Consider the following 25,477-nt stretch of genomic DNA (forward strand, 5'->3'; position numbering starts at 1 on the left):
TCCACTGCCAATCATTGTCTCCTTCAACAGCAGCCCTCGGAGTCTGTCTCCTAGCAGCGGCATCTGTCAATCATTCGCGCCATGGGCGGGTTCCGCCAACCGACTATGGCCTGGCCGTCCATCAAGCTCACGCGTCCAATCCAGGACGAGCTCGCAGTCGACGAAGGCAGCAAAAGCACCTCCACCAGTAAAACGAGAGACAGGCAGCTCGGGGGCGGGACGGCAAGGTCTCGCTTGAGCGCACTTTTTTTCCTGTGGCTCCCGCCGTCAAAACAATCGGCGACGAGCTGGTGCTGGTGCTGGGCGCTCGAGCTGCGGCGGTTAAAATTCAAACTGCTCCATTCTTCGGCTGGCGTGCGCCCGCGAGCCAGTCAGCCGGACCGGCCGCTCCGTTCCCTCGGTCTGTGACGGGATCCTCTTGGATATAAGCCGGCGTGCAGAGGAAGAAAGACAACCCGTGACATTTGGCGCGGGTGCTGGGTTCTGTGTGTGCGCGCTTGGGGAGGCGATTTGCTTGGGATTAGCCCGCCCTTCCAAGCCTCGGCCGACCGGCCTCTGGCTCTCTTTGTGTGTGTGGGGGCCGGTGTGTGATGGAGGACCAGTCCCGGCTGCTGCAGCCTCACCCCGGGGTGGCTCTGGCGGTGCACTCGCTGCCCCCTCACTCTCAAGCGGATGGAGGCGACCCCGAGGGTCGGAAACAGGACATCGGCGACATCCTGCAGCAGATTATGACCATCACTGACCAGAGCCTGGACGAGGCGCAGGCCAGGTCAGTACTGCGGGTCTAACCAACCTCGGCAGGAAGGTCCCCTCCCCACTTCAGTAACATGACAGTGTGCTCACTGAGAGAAAAAGTTTACCTCCAGTTTTAAACCAAACGCCATTTTAGAGTTTCATGCTGAATAAAAAGTAAACTATCAACTTTCTCCAATCTCAACAATTCACTGACTCTTTGTCCAAAGAAACTTTCACTCATCTCACTACGTACTCCGTACATGTCAAAGGAATAAAATATATGTCAAGTATTCACAATTCTTGATGCATTTTAAAGGAGGGAAGTTCTCCATGAACTTCGGTCGATTTTAATTTTATAATTCTCGCAGATAGGTCACACTTTTATTTTAAATATACCTGGACGTTTCAAATAAATTTAGTCGTAGCCCATAGTGTTCAGATTTTGATACGGAACGCTGTTCAGTGTATTGTATGCGTATTACTATATGGGGGCGGGAACTGATTCTAGTTCTGGCTTGTGGTTTGTCTAACTCATTACAGAATTTAATAAGGGACATGTTTTCCAGTACAGTAGTGGAAAGGGGATATTCGATGACCTGGTAATTCTAGACTTAATTCATTAAGTGTCTGCCTAAATTAGTATTATTGAAGTTAGCAAATGTTTGCGCTGCTGGAGGCGTGTTAGTGTTTCAGGTACATTGGGGTTCAAAACTGAATAAGGTTTAGCCAAATGCTAATTACATTTGTTTGACTAATGTGCCTTGTAACCCTTTCTAATCAAATTTGCAAATGGTCTTATGAGGATAGCAGTAGGCAAAGCAAATGTTGAGAAAATATTTGGAACTGCAAGTAATCGGAGTAGAACACAAACGCTAGTTTGTCGAAGCTTACCGAGTGGTTGACAAACACAACGTAGTAAAAGTTTCTTCTTGAACACACACTTGGGGACTGCACTTAAATAAGCAATTGTTGCCGATGAAAATAAACTCATTACATTATTTACAGTGGAGGGTTTTTGTATTGAATTGAGTAGATCTTTGGCGAAAAAAGAATTTGGCGCCACTATAATTTTGTATATTTTTATCATATGCGCTAGATAAGATTATGATCCGATGAGAATCCAGATTATTTTGAAAGCATCATGTGTTTTCAAACCACATGTTACTGTAAATAGATGGTGACAATCTAATTGACTTCAAAGAATCAATGTTGGTTATACTCATTTAAATACTTGTTGAATAATTTTTTATGGTGTTTGATCTTTTATTTTACCATAAGTGTTAAATGCCACTCCACTCTTTTATGTTAGGTGAGAGCTAATGTAAACTTAAAAAGAGCTGCATTCAGCTACAATTAAGCAGCTCTTTAATGCATCTGTATTTGCGAAGAAAAGGTGAAGACAGAATAATGGAAGTGATTTAGTAAAAGTTGTTTGTCCACAAGTGGATTAGTTTATTAAAATCTATATGTATTTACCCTCATAATTTAGAGCAGCATATGTTTTACTGGTGTCACTTAAGGCAAACTATTTAGAATTGTAAAGAATTTTCTTTAACTTTTATGCTGAAGTGCAAAAATGTGCTTCAAAATTGAACGTTACCCCATTTATCAAAATCTGCTGCAGGTAATTTTAAAATTTAAAACCTTACTTAAGATTATAAAGATTTTAGGAAGTGTATATTATTTATATATTTATGTTTTGCATTATAAGGCAATTATTCCCATGTTTTTAATTAATGTATATTCTGTGATAATTGCACTATGATTTTGATGAGAACAAGGATACCAAAAGAATCCATAAATTCTCTTTGCAGTTCAATCCTTTTCACTATATGCTTTATAGAGCAATTAATTGATTACAATTTTTAATCAACAGATAATTAATCTATTCATCAACATCATCAGGCCAACCAGTATTGGCATTGTGACCAGGATGGGATATGAGATTAGGTAGAGGAAAATGAAATGGGGCCAGGGCTCTTTAAGGTTCAGCTTTGAGGCATTGCAACCAATTTACACCCATTGTTCATATTGTTTTCCATAAAAATCTACCACATACAGGCATTAACAAATATTAAAGAGGCTCTTTTAAAAATAGTAACTCGTTTAATTTCTATGATATGTAGAAGTACATAATACATTGAGCTCATTTAGTAAGCTGTAATGTTTATAAAATTTCAGCTTGCTTTGAGTACTTACTGACAGCTCACTATGGCAGTCTGCTTTCAGTTTTTCAGAAATGTCAGGCTAAGAATTGCATAGGATATGAAATGCTGAACAATGTCAAATATTGAAGTCCGTGTACTTCTGCAACTGGAATGTAATGGCAGAATTTGGACATCCAATTTTGCTTACAATCCAAATAGATGACATGATATACCTTAAATTGTTTTAGACTTTAACAGTCTTCCTGACACCTCCTTTGAATAATCTGTTGTTTCAGGTTCTTGTACAGTGTGTAGTGTTCTGTGATGAAAAATATATTGTGTTCTAGTTGGAGATCTTAATAATTTGACCAGGACTATCTGTATTATTAGCTTTTTTTGGTGGAAGTATATAATTTGTTATATCTATCTGTGCTATTATTACTGAAAGTAAGTTCAGCATATGACTCTATGATAGGTACATTTAATGACAGAGAAATGTATATGATATACATCCTGAAATTCTTGCATGTTTAGTAATTGTTCCTTTTGGTAAACATGATTTCATTTTCATTTGATTACACTGTGGTCAAAACTCTCTTGTATTGTGATCTTTTCACCACCAGCTTTTTGGCTTTGGTTATTTGTATTAGGCATTTTGATCTTGTTTTTAATGTTTTCCCTGAAAGGTGGAAGATTGTGGTTTAGAGATTTTACCACAATATAGATAAATAATGCTGGTGAAACTAACTGCACATTTAAAAAAAAACTGAATTATATTTGATGAAAAATTTGAAGAATGAGTATTTTGATGTGTAACTTGAGCATGTCATTTTACAGCAATTCAAATCCTTTTTAATGAAAGACTTGTGAAACATAATTTTGATGTATTTGAAAATAATAAATAGAAAGCCAGTTAGTTGTGTAGCTTTCAACAGAAGCACTGCTGGAGTTTTCTGCTGACTATGTAAGCAAATGTAAAACGAAAGATAGTTAATTTACTTTTTGAAGCATTTTAAGGTCCAGAATTGTATTATTACAAATAAGAAAACATTGGATTGGAGACAAGATTTTGGTACACTTATGTGGTAGAAAACTAAATCAAACCAAGTTAAATAAATGGTTTGTATGTGACCTCTGCATGGCTTTCACTTTCCTATTGGTACTGGATTTGTTAGTATTATTTGTTATCATGTTCTAAAGCTGGCATTCTTTTTATTTTCCCTGTATTTTGTGTTTCTTATATATATATACTTTGCAGTCAGATTATTTTGTTGACAGTGCCTATGGCTATATCCAGTCTATTTCGTAGGCAGCATGGTGGTGTTGTGTCTTCACTTGAGACAGTTAGCTGCAAGATTTGAGAAGCTTTAGTGGAAAATGTTCTTTACAGCTTTCTATTTTCCTCTTTCTTCAAGTGTTTATGCAGTAATGGGCAATAGTATTTGGTTGAAAATAGTACATTTATTTTAATTGTCCACAAAGAATCCTGTATATTAGACACTGCCATCTAACAACTTTGTACCATATAAAGGGAAACATTGTATCTTTTAGCATCTTTTCAAAACCATTGTTTCCCTTCCTCTACCCCCCCCCCCCCCCAATATTTAATATCTTGCTATCTGGTTGTGGAAAAGACCTGCCAGGTTTCGGAAGAGTGCTTACTTGTGATTGCATTTGGGTACAGTATTTAATTACAGTTAACCACCAGAATGGATTAGGAATTATTTGTACAATTTTGTTATGATATTGTTCTCAATTTTCCTGCTTTGTACTCTAACTTGTAGTATGAATCCTTTGCAAACATACTATTATTTTGCTTTGTCTTTTAAGTTGTGTCCATTGTTCCAGATTGTTGAAGTACAGTCATTATAAGAGACCAGGCATGGTTTAACTAAATTTTTGTAGATTTTCTGTAATGGGATTTATATAGATATAGGAGTTGTATAACTTTAAATTATAAATAATTAATGTCATGTATTTGCTTAAAGTCTGCTAAACTACAATTTTAAAGTGCCATGATTGAATCTGTATATGAATTTTGGATATGAATTTAGAAAATAGCATTGTCCTTCAGCAAAAACATTTTGTAGTTTTTTTTGTTTTAAAGATCTTTTTTGTGGAGTTTGTATAAGGTTTATAAACAACAATCTGAACAATAGCAATAAATAATCAACATTATTTAAGATAAATTGCTCTTGGAAGTAAGACAAATTCTAAGGTAAATGTCTTGAAATGAAATGTCAAGGTTTTAAGACTATATTCACCTCTGATTACTAGATATATTTTCCAAAACTCCTCTGTTTTTAAGTTGATTTTACCATATTTGGTTTCCTTTGGTCTCTGTATAATTAAGCAGTTGCTTATGAGTTATTATCAGTTGTCCAGCAAGAAGATTGTTTGCTCCAGATAGACCAGCTTTATTGACATTTTATTATTAAATTTAGTTTAGAGTTCCATAAGCAAGATATGAAAAGGTGTAGATTTTTGAGTCTTTTGAAGTCTGGGAATCTTTTAAATGAGGAAGTCCAGTTCGGAACGCAATTAATGCTTGGTATGTATCAATAGTGTGTGCAATTGGTTGTCAGTCACTGATGAGCAGTTAAATATTTTAATAGCATGGTTACTAACTACAGCTTTTCTTGACGATTTTGGAACGCTATGTGAAATCTGTCAGAAAGATTACAATATTTTTAAAAGACGTATAATCGGATTTGGAAGTCGGGAGCCGTCCCACGTTGTTATTGAGTGTTAATTTAATGCAATTTTTAGGGGTCTAACCGCTATCTGGGGAAACTCGTTCGTAATTGAATGTCAGTGTTTCACATTGATGTTCCCAATATTGTGCTTCGATATAGTATGTTTTGGATGTTTGAAATCGTCGTTTCCCATTCGCGGTTTGGAAGGCGATTCTAATGTAATTTTAATTATTTTGCAGGAAACATGCGTTAAACTGTCACAGGATGAAACCAGCTCTTTTCAGCGTTTTGTGTGAAATCAAAGAAAAAACAGGTACTGTTTGCAAATGCATTAAACATCCTTTTGCAACTGAGAATGAGTGAGATGCATCTCGCCATGTTAGTGGGTCAGAACTGTCGAAGTCGCGGAGCGGGCGCCGGCTCCTGTCGATCGCGTCCGGAGCGGTCCATCGCCTTATTGACACTTGAGTCGCTATTTGCTCTTTGCGACTTTGTTAATTTCTCCGATTTAGTCGTTGCGATACAAATATTTTTAAACAATATGATCTCGACTAAATCGCTGAAAATAGTGCTTTAAGCAAAAGTACTACCGAGACCCGCAGTTTGTTCCGACTAGTTGAAGCTGATTACGTTGAAATTAGTTGTACTCACTTTCTATGATAAATGTTGAAAAGTCGCCATATAGGGAGTTGAGCGTTTTTCTATCGCTAGGTACAACTGATATGATATTGTGTATATTCATGAAGAACCAAGGCTGTGGCAACGTAATGTGTGAAAGTAGGAAGACAGAAAAGGATCGTTGGGCTGGAAATGGCAGATCTAGGAAGCTTTGTACGAGCACAATAGCAGCAAAAATCTCAGGACAAAAGCATCCCCGTTTCCTTTTATTACGCGACGATTAGCAATCATTTCACAAAGTTTGTGCTTTTGTATGTTCTAAAGATCGTTAATGAGTCCACGGAGAAGTATTTTTAATTAGTTTGCGCACGGAGTCACGATAAAAGCAATTGCTGTTTTCAGGCACTGTTTAAATAGTTTAAAAGGTCAACATTAAAAAATACATTGGGAGAGTATTTTTCTCTCCGAGGAAAATGTAAAATCCCATTTTGGATTGGATAGACAAGACATCGTGAAATAGAAACTGGTTTTAAAACATGTATGATGTTCCATAATAAATTATGTTTGGTTTTTAGTGACTAAAATTTGCAAACCCAATCCAAAGCGTTCTTGGGTTTTTGGATTTACATTGTTGTGGTAACTTTTTATAAATGGAACCTAAATGATAGCTCACCTAATGCAGAAAAGAGCTTTGGTGAGGTTCTGGTAGGGTTGTGTCAATGCAGTAGGAAAAGTTCGAATAAATTTGGGTAGATTCAGAAAAATAATTATATTTTGCAAGTCATCTAATAGAGTTTTGCTTGGAATTCTGTAAAATTTTGTGGTGGTCTGTAAAAGTTTGTGGCAATGTTATCTGGCAACTCCATGCCAAAATTATTTTCAAAGATTGTGAATCAGCTATCTCAGTTTTGATTAGCTAACATTTTTTTGTTGAACTGTGCCCTTAAAATAACACAAAATGCTTCATTATTTTAAGTGCAAAAGCATTTCAATTTACTGTGTGAAGAAAGCTTGTTTAATGTGAAATGTTAATTGATGCTAAGGAGTTTAAAACTTTATTTTTTTGAATAAATCTTTAACCAAAAAATAAAATCTGTATTCTGCAGCAGAATTTGTAGTTCAAACTTGCTGTTAATATTTTATTTCTCTGTACCTTCAGTAATATCACAAAGCATTCACATAAACACTATATCATCAACTGTGATAGTTGAAAATCAGCCTGTAGCAAGTCTGATTATGGGCAAATTAAACACCTAACAGTTTTACCAAAAATTCTCTTCTTTCCTTCAAAATCAGTTTTAAAAATACCATTCCAGTATTTGTGTAGTGTGATTTACTAATAGCATGTCTTTTTGAAATAATAACATTGAACCTCCATGCATATATGGAATAGTCATTTTCCAGCAAAGTGCTATGCAGTCTAGCTGGCTAACTTGAATATTGCAATCAGCCCATGCACTGGGTAGAACAAAACTTATTGCATAGAGTAGTGGTTAGCATGACATTATACACCGCTGGGTGTCAGGAGTTCTATCCCGACATCCTCTGTAAGGAGTCTCTTGCATATCCTCCTCGTGGATTGAGCGGATTTTCTGTTGGTGTTTCCTGTCACAGTCCAGAAACGTACTGGTAGGTTAATTGGTCATTGTAAATTGTCCCGTGATTAGGTTTGGGTTAAATTGGAGTTGTCATGGTGGGGGGGTGTGTTGCAGGTGTGGTGTCCCTCAAAGGGCAGGGAGGGCCAATTCTGTTTCTTTTAAGTAAAACTTAAAAAAAAACTCTGCTGGAGGGATGTATTTGTATTTGAAGTTTAACTGAAATAAATTAAACTCCTACACACAAAATTGTACTGATGTCTTCAGTAAATTTCCTCCAGAGGAGGTTTCATGAATGTCTCTAAATGTAATGGGTTAATAAATTGGCCTCTCAGCTCCAGTCACCTGAGTACAACACTGAATTACAAAATCCTTGTGGAAATGATTTTTGATGTTTTTGAATTAATGAGCATCATAAACAGCTAATCTAATATGCTATAATTCGTCAACTTGCAATTCTGCCTAAAATGCTGTATAACTGTTATGAAAATGGAGAACTTTATACTAGATGTGCAAGTCTGGTTGGAATTCAAGCAAATTAGTGGAAATCACAGATGTTTGGAGTTGGTGACAAAATAGAGTTATAGGGTCATACAGCACAGAAAATAGCCCCTCAGCCTACCATGTTTATTACTAACAATCAGTTGTCTTTCTGCTAATCCCACTTGGTCTCTGGCCTCCAATATAAGTGATTGTACAGACACTAAGTTGTCTTTTTTTTCCTAGGGTTGGGGAGTTGAAAACTAGAGGACATAGTTTTAAGGTTAAAGTCAAAGTCAAGGTTATTGTCGTATGCACAAATACACGTATACATAGGTGCAGTGAAAATTTTACTCACAATTACTTTCTGAGGTGAAAGGCTTAATAAGAATCTGGGGGGTGGCAACCTTTTTTCATAGCTGGTGATAAATAGTATGGAATCTCCTACCAGAGGAAGGGCTTGAGGCAGCTACATGAGATACGTGGCCAGGTATATGGATGATAAATTTTAGAGAGATGTAGGCAGAGTGTCACAAAATGTGATCAGTTTGAATATTCAACTTGGTCAGCAAGAGCCAAAGGGCCTTTTTCCATGCTCTACAATTCTATATTAAAATGTTATAGAAGTACCTGCCTAATCCACCCTCTTGGGTAGTGGGCTCCAGATCCATCCATTCTCACTGATTCCACTTAAACTTATTTTCCCACTTACTTAAAGTTGGTAAGTTTTAGACTCCTCAAATCTATTGGTGGAGAAAGGAGTAAGTTCGTTCTCCACCAGTAGACTTGCTGAGCACACTGTTGTTTCATATACAAAAATTAAAGAATAGCACTCTAACTAGCAATACTATTAAATGTGTGGTACCAAATTAAAATGTTGAAATCATGGTCTTTTCAGCTTAAGGATGAAGAAGTTGGAAGCAGCAGAAAATCTGTGAATGGTGCTTAATAGGTCTGTTCAAAATTTACCTTTATTAAATACTGACACAATTTCAAGGATAATCTGCCTTTTCTCAAGTAATGACATGTGGCATTGATTTATATAAACCAGTATCACTTTGGATAACTTGAATGGGACATTTGTGAGGCATTCCAGCAGCTTCTCTTAAGCTTCTAGCACCTGATTATTGTTGCTGGACTTATTCACAACTGTATAAATTGATAAACTTGACCATGCTGTTATACTTGATGGAATGCTCTTTCAGGGAAAAAATGTTCCAGTTCACATATTCCCATCCCAAATATGAACAGGTTTCATTTAGCTAGCTGAGGTACTGCCTTGAATGTTCTGTGAAGTATCTTATCAGAATACTTCTGTAGTGTTAAATCATATGTAATTTTTAAATAGCATGGTGGTAGTATTGAACAGAGGTAATACAGGTGATTTCTTGTGCTACAGATGCTTTAAATTTAAAAAGGAATCATATTCTTGATATGCACAACATATGTGGAAAGGATACCATTTCAGGTCAATGGCCTTTTGTCAGAACTGGTGGGGAAGGTTGCTGGGGGAGATGGAAGGAAGTTTAGTTGTGCCCTTCTCTTTAATACCAAGCAAACTGATAAGTTTTTCTAAGGAAATATTTAACGTTTACAGCGTTTTCTGTTTGTAAAGATCAATAATCTCAGATTGGAGTAGCAGGGTGCTTGCTACTGGACGAAGTAGTAAAAACTTCATTCTTTGGTGTTCAGGATGGAAGATCATTCTGATTCATTTTGAATGAAAGTATTTTGTTGATAGCTTTGTTGTCCATTAGTGGTTGAATTGCTTTGTATATACTTTTAGACCAAGCCTAAATCTACAGTGGCATGCAAAAGTTTGGGCACCCCTGGTCAAAATTTCTGTTACTGTGAATAGTTAAGCGAGTAGAAGATGAACTGATCTCCAAAAGTCAGAAAGTTAAAGATGAAATATTCTTTTCAACATTTTAAGCAAGATTAGTGTATTATTTGTTTTATACAATTTTAGAATGGAAAAAAAGGAAAGGAGCACCATGCAAAAGTTTGAGCACCCCAAGAAATTTTGAGCTCTCAGGTAACTTTTACCAAGGTCTCAGACCTTAATTAGCTTGTTAGGGCTATGGCTGGTTCACAGTCATCATTAGGAAAGGCCAGGGATGCAAATTTCAAAGCTCTATAAATACCTTGACTTCTCAAACCTTGTCCCAACAAGCAGCAGCCATGGGCTCCTCTAAGTAGCTGCCTAGCATGCTGAAAATTAAAATAAATGATACCTACAAAGCAGGAGAAGGCTATAAGAAGATAGCACAGTGTTTTCAGGTATCACACGTTTTCAGTCATCACACCGTCTGTAAAAAAAAAAGCTGAAGATGAAAAGAGGATGGCTTATACAATAGGGTAATGATCCTAAACACACCTCAAAATCCACAATGGATTACCTCAAGAGGCGCAAGCTGGAGGTTTTGCCATGGCCCTTACAGTCCCCCGACCTAAACATAATTGAAAATCTGTGGGTAGACCTTAAAAGAACAGTGTATGCAAGATGGCCCAAGAATCTCACAGAACTAGAAGCCTTTTGCAAGGAAGAATGGGCAAAAATCCCCCAAACAAGAATTGAAAGACCCTTAGGTGGCTACAGAAAGTGTTTACAAGTTGTGATACTTGCCAAAGGGGGTGTTACTAAGTACTGACCATGCAGGGTGCCCAAACCTTTGCTTCAGGCCCTTTTCCTTTTTTGTTATTTTGAAACTAAAAGATGGAAATAAAAGAATAATCTTGCTTAAAATATTAAAGAAATGTGTCATCTTTAACGTTATGCCTTTTGGAAATCAGGTCATCTTTTACTTTCTTAGCTATTCACATAACATAAATTTTTGACCAGGGGTGCCCAAACTTTTGCATGCCACTGTATATTTCCATTCACTTACATTTTAGAATTTGCTAAAAATAGATTGTCAATTTAGCAAATAAAAGTAAGAGTCAAAATAGCTTTCAAGATCTCTGTGTGTTTCCATACTTGTTGGAATTCATGACTATATAATTGTATGAAGGTGTATGCTCAAAGTTTTGTTTCCTTTGGAGGATCCTATTGAGCTGGATTTTAAATTCAGTTTGATGTCTTGCTATAGTTCAGTACTCAATGTTGAAGATATTTTTCTTGGAATTCTTTCATTTTGAGCAGTATTGAGAAAATAATAGGAATATAATAATGCTGTAATTGAATTGTTGGGTAGATGTTTATATAGTGAAGTGTATGGGAGTTAATGTTGCTATTTATAGCAATGAAGTAACAAATAGCAAACTGCAGCAAATGTTCTCAGCATTTTTGAAGGACTGCTGCCATTGTAATGAATCAGATGTAATTCAGACTTTCAGCTGAGATATATGCTGTTTAATGGGTCAAATTTTTACATAAATTTGTGTCTCCGCATTCACTTATAGAGTTGGAGAGTGTGCAGAGGAGATTGCTATTTCCTGAGATTTGGTGTTCTGGTTCTGACGAAAGTTTGAAGACTCTAGGTCTGTCTTCCTCAGAGCAGAGAAGGTGAAGAAAGGACTTATTGAGGTATATAAAATTGATGTGTATAGATAAGGTAGAAACCTTTACGCCATAGGAGAGATAAAACTAGAGGACATAGATTTAGGTAATACATTTAGAGGAGATCTGAGGGGTTGTTTTTTTCACCCAGAGAGATGAGCACTTGGAAGAGTCTGCCTGAGAGAATAGTGGAAGCAGTTACTTGACAACATTTAAGAACTGTCTAGCTGAGCACTTGGATTACCCAGAAATAGCAGTTTACAGGCTAAAGACTGGAAGGTAGGATTAATAGCGATGGTTGTAGACATGGCGGACCATTTTGTGTAGTTCTGACTCTGACTTGTGTTAGGTTTGGTGGACTAGTCTTGCTGACTCTCCACTTCTGTGAGTCAGTTTGTGAGGCCTGTTGAGTAGACTCATGATGTCATAATATTGAGAGTCATCCCTGGGACATCACTGACAAAAGGTAAAGTTGGGGCGGAGCTTTGTCTTTTGTCAAGGTTGTGAAGTAACTTAATAGTTTTAAGTGTCTCTAATATTATTCAGGAATATAAAAACTACTAAAATTAATGTGAATAATTAAAAGATATTTAAATATTTTATATTTAAGCAACTTACTTTGATTAGTTTTTAATGATTTGCTCATTAAATATGTAGTAATTTGACTTCACTTTTTCAGTGGAGAAATATTCCCATTCAGGTCAATAGGATCTCTGATCTTGTAGCAGGTCTTGAATGTTTGGATACTCCAAGAATGGAGCTGTCTTACTGATTGAATTATTTAACTTATTTCAGTGTATTACAATACTACTTGCTGTTGCATATAATCATGTTATAATTTGACTTACAGTTGCATTCTCTTATCCAAAGTTTAATGATTCAAAATGATGCTCCACTCTCTGGTTGGTATTGTGCTTGGTCCCAGCCAATAGCCTGAGATTTGAAGTTTGCCTCATTCTTGTAATCTACCTTAGCTTGGCCCAAGTTTTGTGGTTATAGTTTGGTAGCGACATCCGGTAAGCGCAGGAAATGTATTCAATGACTTTTAACTTCTTGCATTGGATTCTGCTGGAGTATAAAAAGAAATGCCTTACTAATCAAATGCCTTAATTGGTGGTCAAGGGTGAAACTTTTAAAAGCATTGCACTTTGGAGTTATCTAGTTCCATTCAGCTGTTTGGTTTTCGAATTGGTTTTCAAAAGGAAAATGGTTAAGTACTAATGGCCATTTGATGGCTAAAGTTTCCAAGAACTACTGGATGAATTTTATTTGTGCACTGCTAATTGTTTTTCTATATTTTAGTAATTCCTTAAACTTAAATAGTATGTTTGTCTGTGGAAACAATAAATAGATCTTTCCTAATGTACCTTGGTGATAATTGGAGTTACATACTGATTCACAAATGTAAATTCTGCTAAATGGCTGTAAAATTGAGTAGAATTAGTGTTAACAGATTTTACATACAGGTTTCCCCCACTATCTGAAGGTAGAGTGTTCCTATGAAATGGTTCGTAAGCCAGAATGTCGTAAAGTGAAGAAGCAATTACCATTTATTTATATTGGAAAAATTTGTGAGTATTTGCAGACCCAAAAAATAACCTACCAAATCATGCCAACTAACACATAAAACCTAAAATAGTAGTAATATATAGTAAAAGCAGGAATGATATGATAAATACACAGCCTATATAAAGTAGGAATACTTTTCTGCAGTCATTGCAGCACTGTCCACTTTAGCGAAAATCTCACGTAGGCGCTCTTGGCAGAAGTACTGTCTCCAGTAACCTATAAGCTACGAAGTTGCCAAATCATACCAAATAACACATAAAAATGCACAGCCTATATAAACTAGAAATAATATATGCACAGTGTAGTTTCACTTACCGGAATCGGGAAGACAGTGAGCACAATGATGATGATGTGTTAGGCTGAGTCATCAGAGGTTGGGATGGTAGGAGACTGGGGTGTCATCTCATCGTTGTCTGTATCCATCAGGACAGGCAGGTCACCTTCTATGTCTGCCTGCCTTGATGTCGAAGGTCGAGGGTCATCGTCTGCTGTGGCTGATGTGGAAAGCTTGAAAAACAACAGTATGCTTGATTGCTTAGCCTGGCACGTTTTTCTATCGTACAGTTCTTTGTAAGCACTCAAGCCATCCTGCAAATATGTCCTAAACCTACGTACATTTTCAAAATTAAAGTCATACTTTTCTGCAATCATTTCAGCATTGTCAATCGCAGTGAAAATCTCACACAATTGCTTCATGTTCAGTACCTGGACAACTTCACTTTTGAGCCGTTCGCTACTGCGATCGGTTTCGATTGTTATCCTTTCCTCTTGCAATCGCAGCAGCTCTTCATCTGTCAGTTCTTGGACATTGGATGCCAAAACCTCTTCAACATCATCTTCGTCAACTTCCACAATCCCAACCTCCTTAGCCAAACTCACTATGTCCTTCCTTCATTCGCCATGATTGAAACGCTTAATTATGTCTAGTTTTACGCTAAGTGTAATACCCTTACGAGCTCTTTTAGGCTTTTCCGATACCTTAGAACTCATCTTGCTAACGGATACACAGAATGAATTGACATAAAGCACAGATGCTCACAGACACGTGTTTAAGCAATGCTGGCTAGAATGCAGTTCCGGGGGGAGAAGCTTGGCTGCTCAGCGCATGCACTGCCTTTTTTTGTAACAGTGAAAACACCTGTTAGCGAAAGCAGGTAACTAATGTAGGTCTTTTGTAATAATGAGGTTTTGTAGAGCGAACGTTCGAAAAACAGGGGATACTTGTACAGGTTTCCCCCGCTATCTGAAGTTTAGCGTTTCTATGAAACCTTTCGTAAGCCGAAATGGTGTAAAGCGAAGAAGCAAATACGGTTAATTTATGTGGGAGTAATTTTTGAGCATTCCCAGACCCAAAAAATAGCCTACAAAATCATACCAAATAGTACTTAAAACCTAAAATAGCACTAACATGTAGCAAAAGCAGGAATGATATGATAAATACACAGCCTATATAAAATAGAAATAATGTGTGTACAGTATAGTTTCACTTACCAGAATCGGGAAAATTTAGCCAAAACCGATTCGTAGAAAAAAAAAATCATCACATACATGCATGCGCACACACCTGCCCGTGCAAGGCTTCACAGTCATGGTAGTCTTTCTCGGGGTAAACACAAGTTTAAAGTGGCCGCCTTTTTTAGTAAAAGTGATAATCCTCTTTGGATTTCTTTCGGTTAGTGAAAACAGTACTAATGTAAGTCTTTCGTAAAAGCGAAGTGGTGTAAAGTGAACTTTCATAAAGTGGGGGGACACCTGTACATATACAGCTTTAATTATTTAAATCATCTGTACCAAAGCTAGTATGATTGGAAGCATATTAAATTATTCTTGGTAGTTAACAAAAATACTTTTGAGCAGATATGCAGACATTGCATGACTGCCGAAATTGCGGGACAAGACCAGGCTGAAAAAGCTTGTGTGCTCTCTGGGGGGAAAACGGTTTTGTGGAATTGGAGAATTCCTCTGGAGATGAAGCCTGTAATTGTATGAGAAGCAATTGCATGTATGATGGTCTTACTCCAGAGGAATATATGAAATGTCATTGGCTTGGCATTAAGTTAATAAGAGAGATTGATGTACTAAACAACAGCACTGTCTTTTTCAGTTAGTTTAATTTTAATAGGCTATTTTAGATTTGGTTATATATAATGAGGAATTAACAGATCTTGTGGTTGAAGATCCCTTGGGCATAGTAGCCTGAGTTTTGGTAGAAATCTCAACTTGAATAAGGGCAATTACAATGGTATAGAGGTGGAGTTACCTAGTTTATTGCATAAATAAGCTAAGTAGGAGGGTCACTAAAGAAACTGCAGATGCTGGAAATTTGGAGTAACACACAAATACTGGAGGAACTCAGTAGGCTAGGCTGAGGTGATGGGTGAATCCAGGTGAGAAGGGGAAGACAGGAAAGCATGGTGGGGGAATGGAAGGGAATGATGTGAAAAACTGGGAGGTGATAGCTGGAAGAGTGAAAGGCCTGAAGAAAGAGGAATCACAGAAGAGGACAGTGGACCATCAATTAAAGGGAAGAGGATGTGGAACCAGTGCTGAAGGTGATAAACAGGTCATGAGGATGAAGGAGGGGAATGAAAAGGGGTAAATAGGCCCATAGAAAAGGGAAAAACATGGAGAGGGTGATAAAAACAGTGAGCGGAGTGATTACCAGAAGTTAGAAAAATTGCTGTTGATGTTATTGGGTTGGAGACTACCTAGATGGAATTTGAGGTGTTACTCCTCCAATCTGTGCTATCCTATGGTAGTAGGGAGGCCATGGGCATATTTCAGTGTGGGAATTGGAAGTGGAATTAAATTACCTGGCCACCAGAACATACTGGCTATTGTCGCAGATGGAATGAAGGTGTTGAGCTTTCTGAGTGGAGAAGAAGAGAGGTCAGTTGGGGACCTGTGCCAGATATTTAAACTGCTAGTTCATATTGCTACATCGAATTTATCCCAATTATAAAGGATTCCATGAAAAGAATCATCTGTGGTTAACAAAAGAAATAGAGTATAATGCCAAATCAAAAAATAGAACTAAGGATTATTGCTAGACCAGAAGACATGGGAATTTTTTCCCAGGAACATTAGCAAAAGACTAAAATGCTCATTAGAGAGGAGAAAATTGATTTTCTAGAGAGAGAACTTGCATCCAATTTCATATAGGTATAATGATGGGCAAGAAGGTTGGCATGGCCACGGTGGGTTGAAGGTTCGTCCTGTTTCTCTGCAGTCCGGCAATTGCTCTTTAATATCAAGATTAAAAAAGTTGCTATGTTTGCCACAAGTGCATTGAAACACTGAAAAGTGAAAACATTTGCAGTGAAAAGTGTAATTTTATGTTGATGACCAACAGAGCCTCCACGTGCTGGAGCAGCCCACAGTGCTTCCAATACCAACGTAGCGTGTTCACAACTTACTAACAATAACCTGTATGTCTTTGGAAAGTGGGAGAAAACTGGAATACCTGGAAAAAGTCCACGGTCACAGGAAGGACGTACACATTCTTTAAAGACAGCGGCGGAATCCTAACCTTTAATCATCAACGTTGTAAAGCATTACGTTAACGGCTATGCTTTAGTACTACCCACAAAGCAAGCAATAAAAGTTTGCTTGGATATATAAAAAGGAAGAGGTGGTTAAAGTAAGTGAAACTTTTGGAGAATAAGGCTGGCGAATTAATAATAAGAAACAAGGGTATGGCAGATCTATTAAAACATTTTTTGCATCAGTATTCTCCTTGGATAATATTACAAATATCCCAGTGGCACGTCCTGGATGGTAGGCATACTTGATGATGAATATGGCTTTTTTGTGACTGTGCGCCTTTTAGGTACCCTCATGGTGATTTTCCACTAAAGTGGACTTTTTGTTTTAATTGTGTTCTTTCTTGTAAAAAGTGTGTAATTTGATTAATTTATTTTAATCTATATTTTTCTTGTGAATTCTGTTTATATGTGCCTGAGGTGCTCCTCCAAATAATATTTTTTTGATTGCACCCATGCATATACATACTTGAGTATAGTGTCATATGCACAGCTTTCACTATTGGTAGGATATTTCCAGCTATGATATACAGAGGGGTTTTGGATACAAATCCCTAACTTCCTGAAAATTCCCATACAAGTCAAAAGAGTTATAAAGAGGGCATTTGGTAGTTTAGTTAAGGTGTATTGAGTTCAAGAGTCAGAAAGTTACATTACAGATTAAACTGCATCTGGAGTATTGCATTTGATTTTGATTGTCCTATATTAAGAAGGATGTGGTGGCTATGGAGAAAGTACAAAAGAGGCTTACCAGGATACTGTCTGAATGAAAGGGCATGTGCTATAATGAGAGGTTGAACAAACCACATTTGTTTTCTCTTGAAGTTTATAAGATTGAGGTGCATAGATGCAGTAGACAGCTGCTATCTTTTTCCTTGGGTTGAAATGTCTTAACATCAGAGGGCATGCATTAACGTGAGGTGGGTAATTTGAAAGCAGATGTGCGGGGCAAGATTTTTTTTGTATAGAGTGGTAACGGAAGCAAGTATGGTAGAGGTGTTTAAGAGACTCCCAAGTCAAATGAATTTGTAGAGATTGGAGGAATGTGGATGATATTCAGGCAGGAGGGATTAGTAAGAGGTATCATTAGCTTGATTGGTTTGGCACAGCATAATGTTTTGAAGTGCCTGTTCCTGTACTGTTACTGCTTAGTTCTATGACTTGAGCCTTTTCAGCTGGCTTTGGATACTTAGCTGAGTTATTTGCCACAGGATGGAAGCCAGTTATTGTTAGTAGAAAGAATATTTTATTTCCCCCACTTTTTAAAAATGCTAATGATAGAATTAAATTGAGTATAAATTGAGCAGGTCATTAGTGTAATCAATTCCCATTATTGTACCTAAAGATAACCCCCAAATTCCAGAAGTTCTCACTAAGATTGTCCTTATGGAATTCTACACAGTATTATGCCCAATTTGATATTTACTGTTTAGTTGAGTGTAATACTAATTTGAGGCCTAGTTGCTCAATCATAAGCATCAAGTTTAGGCCAAGGTTCCTTGGTTTTAATATTTGTGGTTTTCTCTCTCTATCTAAAAAAAAGTCAATCAGTTTCCTGATTGTAAATGTTAGAACATTACCAAGATTACTGTTTTTAAACAAAGCATATTTTTAGCACTTGGCAAACCATTAAAAATGTAGATGACTGTATATCCACTAAACATATGTAATTATTTCAGATAAACATCTTTTCACTTAGAATTGTGATTAAGTGGTATTATACCTTTGGTCCAGTAACAAAAGAATAATATTTAGTTTATGTACAAGAACATTAGTATTCATGGTTGATTCTACCTGTATTCAAAGTAGTATTTGATTTATCTATCTAATTTTAGAAATCTTATGGAATAAATGATAATTGGAATAATTTTGATCCATTAAATACTTTAACATTTTTTGCTTTTTATATTCAGAAAAGTAATTATTTGATACTAGTAGTTATTAAATGCAGTATGCATTCACATCATATTGGTGTCAGATCTATGAATGGCTTTTGCTGTTTGGATGTACAAAACCTGAAAGCAGCTATTCATCATGTGCTTTGTGTCTGTCATTCAAAGTAATTTCTAATTTTGAACTGACCTATTTTTGTTCTCTATAGACATTTTTTGTTTGTTCAAAAAAGTTTCTTGCTCTGCATGCATGTGTGGTATGTACTTAAAGGAATTGGAAGACCAAAGATTTGGAAATAACTTCACTGGAGGTTGGGGCAAGTTGCAGTGTTTCTGTGCTGACCAACATTCCCCTACATTTATTTTACAGCTGCACGGACCAATCATTGCTCTGAGTAGGAAATTTTTGGGCTGAAAACTCTGCAGCACTTTCATTTTTTTGCAATATATGCATAGTATTAAAAAATTAGATTAAAAATGGGAAAATTGCATACTTTTGATTTTAGCTATTGAAGGTTATATAAAATACAGTGCAATAAAGGAAATCTTTCACATTTCATAAACCTTTTCTTGTCTGTCTTTATTTCATCAGTGCAGCCATGAAGACTGTGCATATAGGAGCATTTCAGTTACTATATGGCCGTGCACCCACGCAGCTTAGAGAGAATAGAGGTGCTGATAGATATTGGTAAATGGAAAGAATTTCCCCTAATTTTTATGTGAGGTGATTTAGGGTGTGAGACATATAACTCCATTTACTGTAAGATTTGAATCAGAATCAGGCTTATAGCAATGGAATATATCAACTGTACTTTTTTCCATAGATACTGCCTGGCCTGCTGAGTTCCTCCAGCATTTTGTGTGTGTTGCTTTGGTTTCCAGATTCTGTAGATTTTTCTCTCGTTTGGGATTTAACTTGACTTTTTTTTTACCCTGATCAACAGAAAAGGGTCTTTCATGTCAAAGTGAAAACAGATCGCTACAAAGATATTTAAATTAATTACAGATTATAAAACACAAAATAATTGATTGCATGATTATTCACCCCCTTCAAGTGGGTATTTAGTAGATGCATCTTTGGCAGCAATTACAGCCTTGTGTCTATGTGGTTAGGTCTCTATCAGCTTTGCACATCTAGGCGCTGCAAGTTTTCCCCATTCTTCTTTACAAAACTGCTCAAGCCCTGTCAGATTTCATGGGGATTGTGAGGCAGCTCTTTTCCAAGTCCAGCCACAGATTCTCAATTGGATTAAGGTCTGGATTCTGACTTGGCCACGCCAGGACATTGGTTTTGTTTTTAAGCCATTCCTGTGTCACTTTGGCTTTATGCTTGGGGTCATTGTCTTGCTAGAAAACAAATCTTCTCCCAAGTCTCAATTCTCTTGCAGACTACATCTGGTTTTCCTCCAGGATTTCCCTGTATTTTGCTACATTCATTTTATACTCTACCTTCACAAGCCTTCCAGGGTCTGCTGCAGTGAAGCATCTCCACAGCATGATGCAGCCACCAATGTGCTTCATGGTAGGGATGATGTGTTTTTGATTATGTGCAGTGTTTAGCCTATGTCAAATATAGTGTTTAGTCTGATGGCCAAAAAGCTCAATTTCTGTTTCATCAGCCTATAGAACCTTCTTCCAGCTGACTTCAGAGTCTCCCACATGCCTTCTGGTGAACTCTAGCCGAGATGTCAAGTGATTTTTTTTAAAAACAGTGGCTTTCTCTTTGCACTCTCCCATAAAGCTTTGACTGGTTAAGCACCTGGGCAGCAGTTGTATGCGCAGTCTCTCCCATATCAGCCACTAAAGCTTGTAACTCCTCCAGAGTCATCATAGTTCTCTTGTTGGCCTCTCTTCTTGAGCAGTCACTCAGTTTTTGAGAATGATCTTTTCTAGTCATATTCTTTTTATTTCTTGATTATTGACTTAGCTGTACTCCAAGGGATATTCAGTGTCTTGGAAATTTTCTCATATCCACCTCCTGACTTGTGCTTTTCAATAACCTCTTCAGAGTTTAGAGTGTCCTTGTCTTGATGGTATAGTTTTTGCCAGGATACTGACTCACCTGCAGTTGGACCTACCAGATACATGTGTATGTTTACTACAATCAGTTGAAGCACCTTGACTCTACATGGTGATCTCTAATTACAGACTTCTAAAATCACTTGACTGCACCAGTGATGATTTGGTGTGTCATATTAAAAGGCGGGGGGGTGGAGGGGGAAGTGAGTTGAATACTTATGTAATCACTTGTTTTATATTTGAAATTAATTTAGATCATTTTGTACAGATCCGTTTTCACTTTGACACAGAAGTCTTTTTCTGTTGATTTGTGTTACAAAAGCCAAATTAAATCCACTGTGATTCAATGTTGTAAAACAATAAAACATGAAAACTTCCAAGGAGAGTGAATACATTTTATAGGCACGGTATATACAGGTAGTCCCTGAATTACAAACGTCCGACTTATGCACAACTTGTACTTACGAACCGAGGAAGGAGAATGCCGTCCGCCATTTTAAGTCAGATCGTGATGCCATCCTGTTCCGGTCGGCTGGTGGCGCAGTGAGATCAGCATCGAGTCGGAGAATGGAGGTTCCCGAGTTTGATTTAGTGCTGGGTTGATGTCGAGCTCACAACATGACCTTGTAAAAAAAACTCTGCCACCTCCAGTTTAAATTCCCACGGGGAATATTGTGGAGGATCAAATACCTAAACCCAGCACAGCTCCCACTTGTCCCATTTAACCTGTCTCAGTGCGGTGGAGTTTAGGACCCAGGGAATTTAGTGCGGTGGTCCTTAGGACCCAGCGGACTTCGGGAGCCAGCGAAGCGCGGGTCCTGCCGCTCACAGTGTTTCTGTTCCATTGACGGGAAGCGATCACGATTGAAAATGAAGTGAAAATAATAAAGCATTCGGAAAGAGGTGAAACGCCATCGGTCATTGGAAAAGTGTTAGGCTACAGTTGGTCAATGATCGGAACAATTTTAGAGGATAACGGATAAAGTGAGAATATTGGAGCATGTGAAAGGCCCTGCCCCAGTGAAAGCTTCAATTATTACTAAGCAACACAGTGGTTTAATTATTGGAATACATATGTTTCTTAAGTGTTTAATATGCATAGAAAGGTAAAATATATACTAAGACAAATGTTTGACTGACTGACGCTAAATAATACCGGATGTACTTGTTTCGACTTACGTACAAATCTGACTTAAAGACAGACTCAGGAATGGAACTTGTATGTGACCGGGGGACTGCCTGGAAATGACCTGGGTAAAACCATAGGTTGGTGAGTTAATAAGTTGGCAGATTGCTGGTGTTGTCGATAGTATAGAAAAATGACAAAGAATGATCAGAGTTTCTCAACTGGGGTTCCATGAGGGTTGCTTGGGGCTCTGTGAGAGATCGTGTTTTAAAAATAACATTGTTTTTTGAACTTTGTGTGATACACCATGCTAGCACTTGCGGTGGTAGGCACTGCCTGAGTAGCCCCATTAGAGGCCTCTCAGCCCAGTAGGACTGTGTTTATTTGGTTGAGTCCATTCTTAGTTTTTGATGTGAGATAGGGGAGGCCGTTGATAATTGATGAACGCTGTATTGCATGGAGGGGAGGACTGTAAGTTGATAGAAAGCGTGAACTGTGTTTTCCGAGCATTGAATGGACTCGCCCATTTTTATATTTTATTAACCCCTATATTTTACAGACAAGTCTGATGGTCCAGTGTGGTTATTTTTGAATTGCAATCTTCTGAGTCATTTCACTGTACTATTGCAACAATGGACTCAGAGAAAGTCCTTCTTTACAATGAATGCTATTTATCAATGGGATTTACATGGACTGATGATCCAAGTTGTCCTATTCCATTGTGTTTAGACTGTGCAAACAACTTACACATGCAGCAATGGCTCCAGCAAAATTGAATAGCCACTTAACTACAAATTACAACCATGTGCCTCCTAAAAATGCTGATTATTTTAAATGGCTATTGGAATCTCAAAACAAACGAAGTAAAGCCTTTGTTAATAAAGTCACAGTCAGTAAAAAGGAACAGGAATAACGATATTTAGTAGCAGAAATTATTACCCAGAAAAGGAAAAGTCTCATGGTTGGTGAGAACCTAATAGTGCAAGTGTGTAAAATTATAGTGGGTAAAATGCTAGGACAAGATACAGTATGAAAAATTGAAACGGTTTCACACTCAATGAATATGATGGCTGGTTCTTCGCTTGCAAAGATCAGGAGGGAAGAAGAGTCCTCAGGAATGGTGGTACAATCATTGGTGACTGTCGAGGCCAATTCAGGATCTGCAGACTTTTGAGTAGTAGGGACGTGGGGACAGTTGGGATGCGATGCCTGGGTAGTAGGATTCTTCCTGCATCTCCTCTTCAACGGTCGCTCTTCTGGATTCCTCAAAATTCTTGGCTTCGCCTTGGATCAGCATTCTCCAGTGGTCTCTGTCATAAGTCAGCTGTTGCAGTTCATTGACATCGATGTTTGCCTGAGAAAGCTGCTGCTTAAATTAGTCTTTGTACCCTTTGCGCGGGGTACCATGATCTCTCTTGCCTTGAGAGAGTTCTCTCAAGATCACTGTTTTCAGTAACCTGGAGATGTCCATGCGAGACACATGGCCTGGCTGCCGGAGCTGCCTGAGCAGCAAAGTGGTTTCAGTGCTTGGAAGTTGAGCCTCCTCCAGGACCTTGTTGTAGGATACACGATCCTGCCAGCTGATACCCATTATGGAGCAGAGGCAGTGCTGATGATGAGCAACCAGATTTGCTTTCAGTACAAGACCCAAGCTTTGGAGCCGAATAGTGTTGTGACAGTGGCAGCTCTATACACCTGGATTTTGGTGGTACACCTGCACTGTTGGTGGTTTTTCCACACACATTTCTGGAAGTGCCCAAAGGCATTGCCAGCTCTGGTGAGTTGATTGTCAATGTCCCTTACTACCATAGTGTCATTGGAGAATACATTGGTGAACTGCTGAAGGGTGGTTGTCAGCGGTGATCCGCGATGGGTTGTAAATGCCACGAGGATGCTTCTGATGGAGGATCATTGTTTTCTTCAAACTGACTGTTAATCCGAAAGCCCTTGCAGCCTTGGCAAACTGTGACTGCAGCCTGTAGCTTGTCCTCTGCATGAGAAGAACGCTGTCGTCCACATATAGTAGCTCAAGAATGGGCTTTTGCATTGTTTTTCTTCAGGTGAGAAGGCAGCCACTGTCTAACAGTATGATAAGTTGCCATATTGATGACATGTCACATGATGCTGAAGAGCTTTTGTGAGATAAACTGAAAAAACAGCAGCTGTGTATCCAGGTTGATGAGTCAACAGATTTCACCAATAGATGTCATGTTGTAGCATTTGTAAGATTTATAAATGATGATGAAGCTCAAGGAAACTTTTTGTCTGTTGCAAAGAGCTGCCCAAAACAAACAAAGGCCGATATATATTTAATGTTTTGTCTTCATAGGTGGAAACAGAATGTTTGTCTTGGAGAACTGTGTTGGCATCTGAACTGATGGAGCCCTTTAATGGTTGGCTCCATGAAATATTTTGTTTCTCTTGTTTAAAAAAAAGAAAATCCTGACGTTATCGCAACACACTGCTTTCTTCGCAGAGAGGTGCTGATTTCAAAAACTCTTGGAGATAAAATGAAAAAGTTCTGGATGAATCTACAAAAATGGTTCAACAAAGACAAGTTCACTGGGAATGTTTTTTAAAAAAGACTGAAAACCTGGACAAAGAGCACACCTACCTCTTGCTGCATACAGAAATCCAGTGGCTTGACAGAGGAGGAGTTCTCAACAGGGTGTCTGAGCTGAAAGGTGAATTGCAGAAGTACTTTCAAAAAAATTGTATGCCACATTTTGTTGTGTGCTTTGAAGATGAAGAATGGCTGCAGGAACTAGCTTTTTTGCACATGTTTTTCTTCATATAAATCAACTGAACAAGTCTTTGCAAGGCCCTGGAGAAAATGTTTTGACTTCAAGTGACAAAATTCTTGGATTTAAAAGGAAATTGAAAGGAAATCTTGAAATGCTTCCACTGTTACTTGGGCTTGAGAGTGAAGAAGGATCAGAAAGTCTTGAATCTCATTGAAAACCACCTGGAAGAACTGCAGAACAAAATTGAACAGTATTTTTCTGCCCTTTTAACATAAGTGTATGACTGGGTGAGGGCCCCTTTCTCTGAATCTTCTGCTCAGCCTGAGGACTTTGTGAGATGCAGTCTGATCATGCACTCAAGATGAGATTTACTGACCTGCCCCTGGACGTTCTAGATTTCTGTGAAAGAAGAGTTTCCTGCCATTCATAGGAAAGTAACAAACATTTTGCAGTTTTCAACTTCTTACATGTGTGAGCAAGCTTTTTCTTGACCAACATGCATCAAGAGCAAGGGTAAAGATCGTCTCATTTCAGTTCAAGGTGAAATTGTGTGTGCTTATCTCATTTATCCCAGAATTGAGTATTTGTGCAGCAAAAAGCAAGCACAGGTTTCACATGCTAGGCCTAGGCCTATATTTGAGCCTGATCATGTCACTTATTAAGACAATGTTTTTTTTTTACAAAGCCTTGTGCCATATTTTCATTCATATTGCTTTGGCTTGTAGTTTTTAGTAATTTTTCTATTCAAATTGTCAATAAATTTTCATATTGTAAATAGCATTAATTAAAATCAATTTACAGCCTTTATTTAAATT

General features: G+C 37.8%; 1 protein-coding gene across 4 annotated transcripts in view; it reads left to right on the forward strand.

Moving 5' to 3' along the window:
• Window positions 1-210: 210 nt before the first annotated feature.
• The window catches only part of pbx4 (pre-B-cell leukemia transcription factor 4), a 418,773-nt gene continuing 393,506 nt past the window's right edge, over window positions 211-25,477 (forward strand). Inside the window, exons 1-2 of one of the 4 annotated variants that reach the window (XM_059992097.1) lie at window positions 211-769; window positions 5,818-5,891. In XM_059992097.1, coding sequence (XP_059848080.1) covers window positions 591-769; window positions 5,818-5,891 — 253 coding nt within the window. In that variant the 5' untranslated portion in view covers window positions 211-590. Of the gene's footprint in view, window positions 770-1,311; window positions 1,335-5,817; window positions 5,892-25,477 lie in introns of those variants that run through there. The other 3 variants (XM_059992099.1, XM_059992100.1, XM_059992098.1) reach the window with 3 other exon arrangements.

Source organism: Hypanus sabinus, chromosome 16 (assembly GCF_030144855.1).
Source record: "Hypanus sabinus isolate sHypSab1 chromosome 16, sHypSab1.hap1, whole genome shotgun sequence".
NCBI lineage: Eukaryota > Metazoa > Chordata > Chondrichthyes > Myliobatiformes > Dasyatidae > Hypanus > Hypanus sabinus.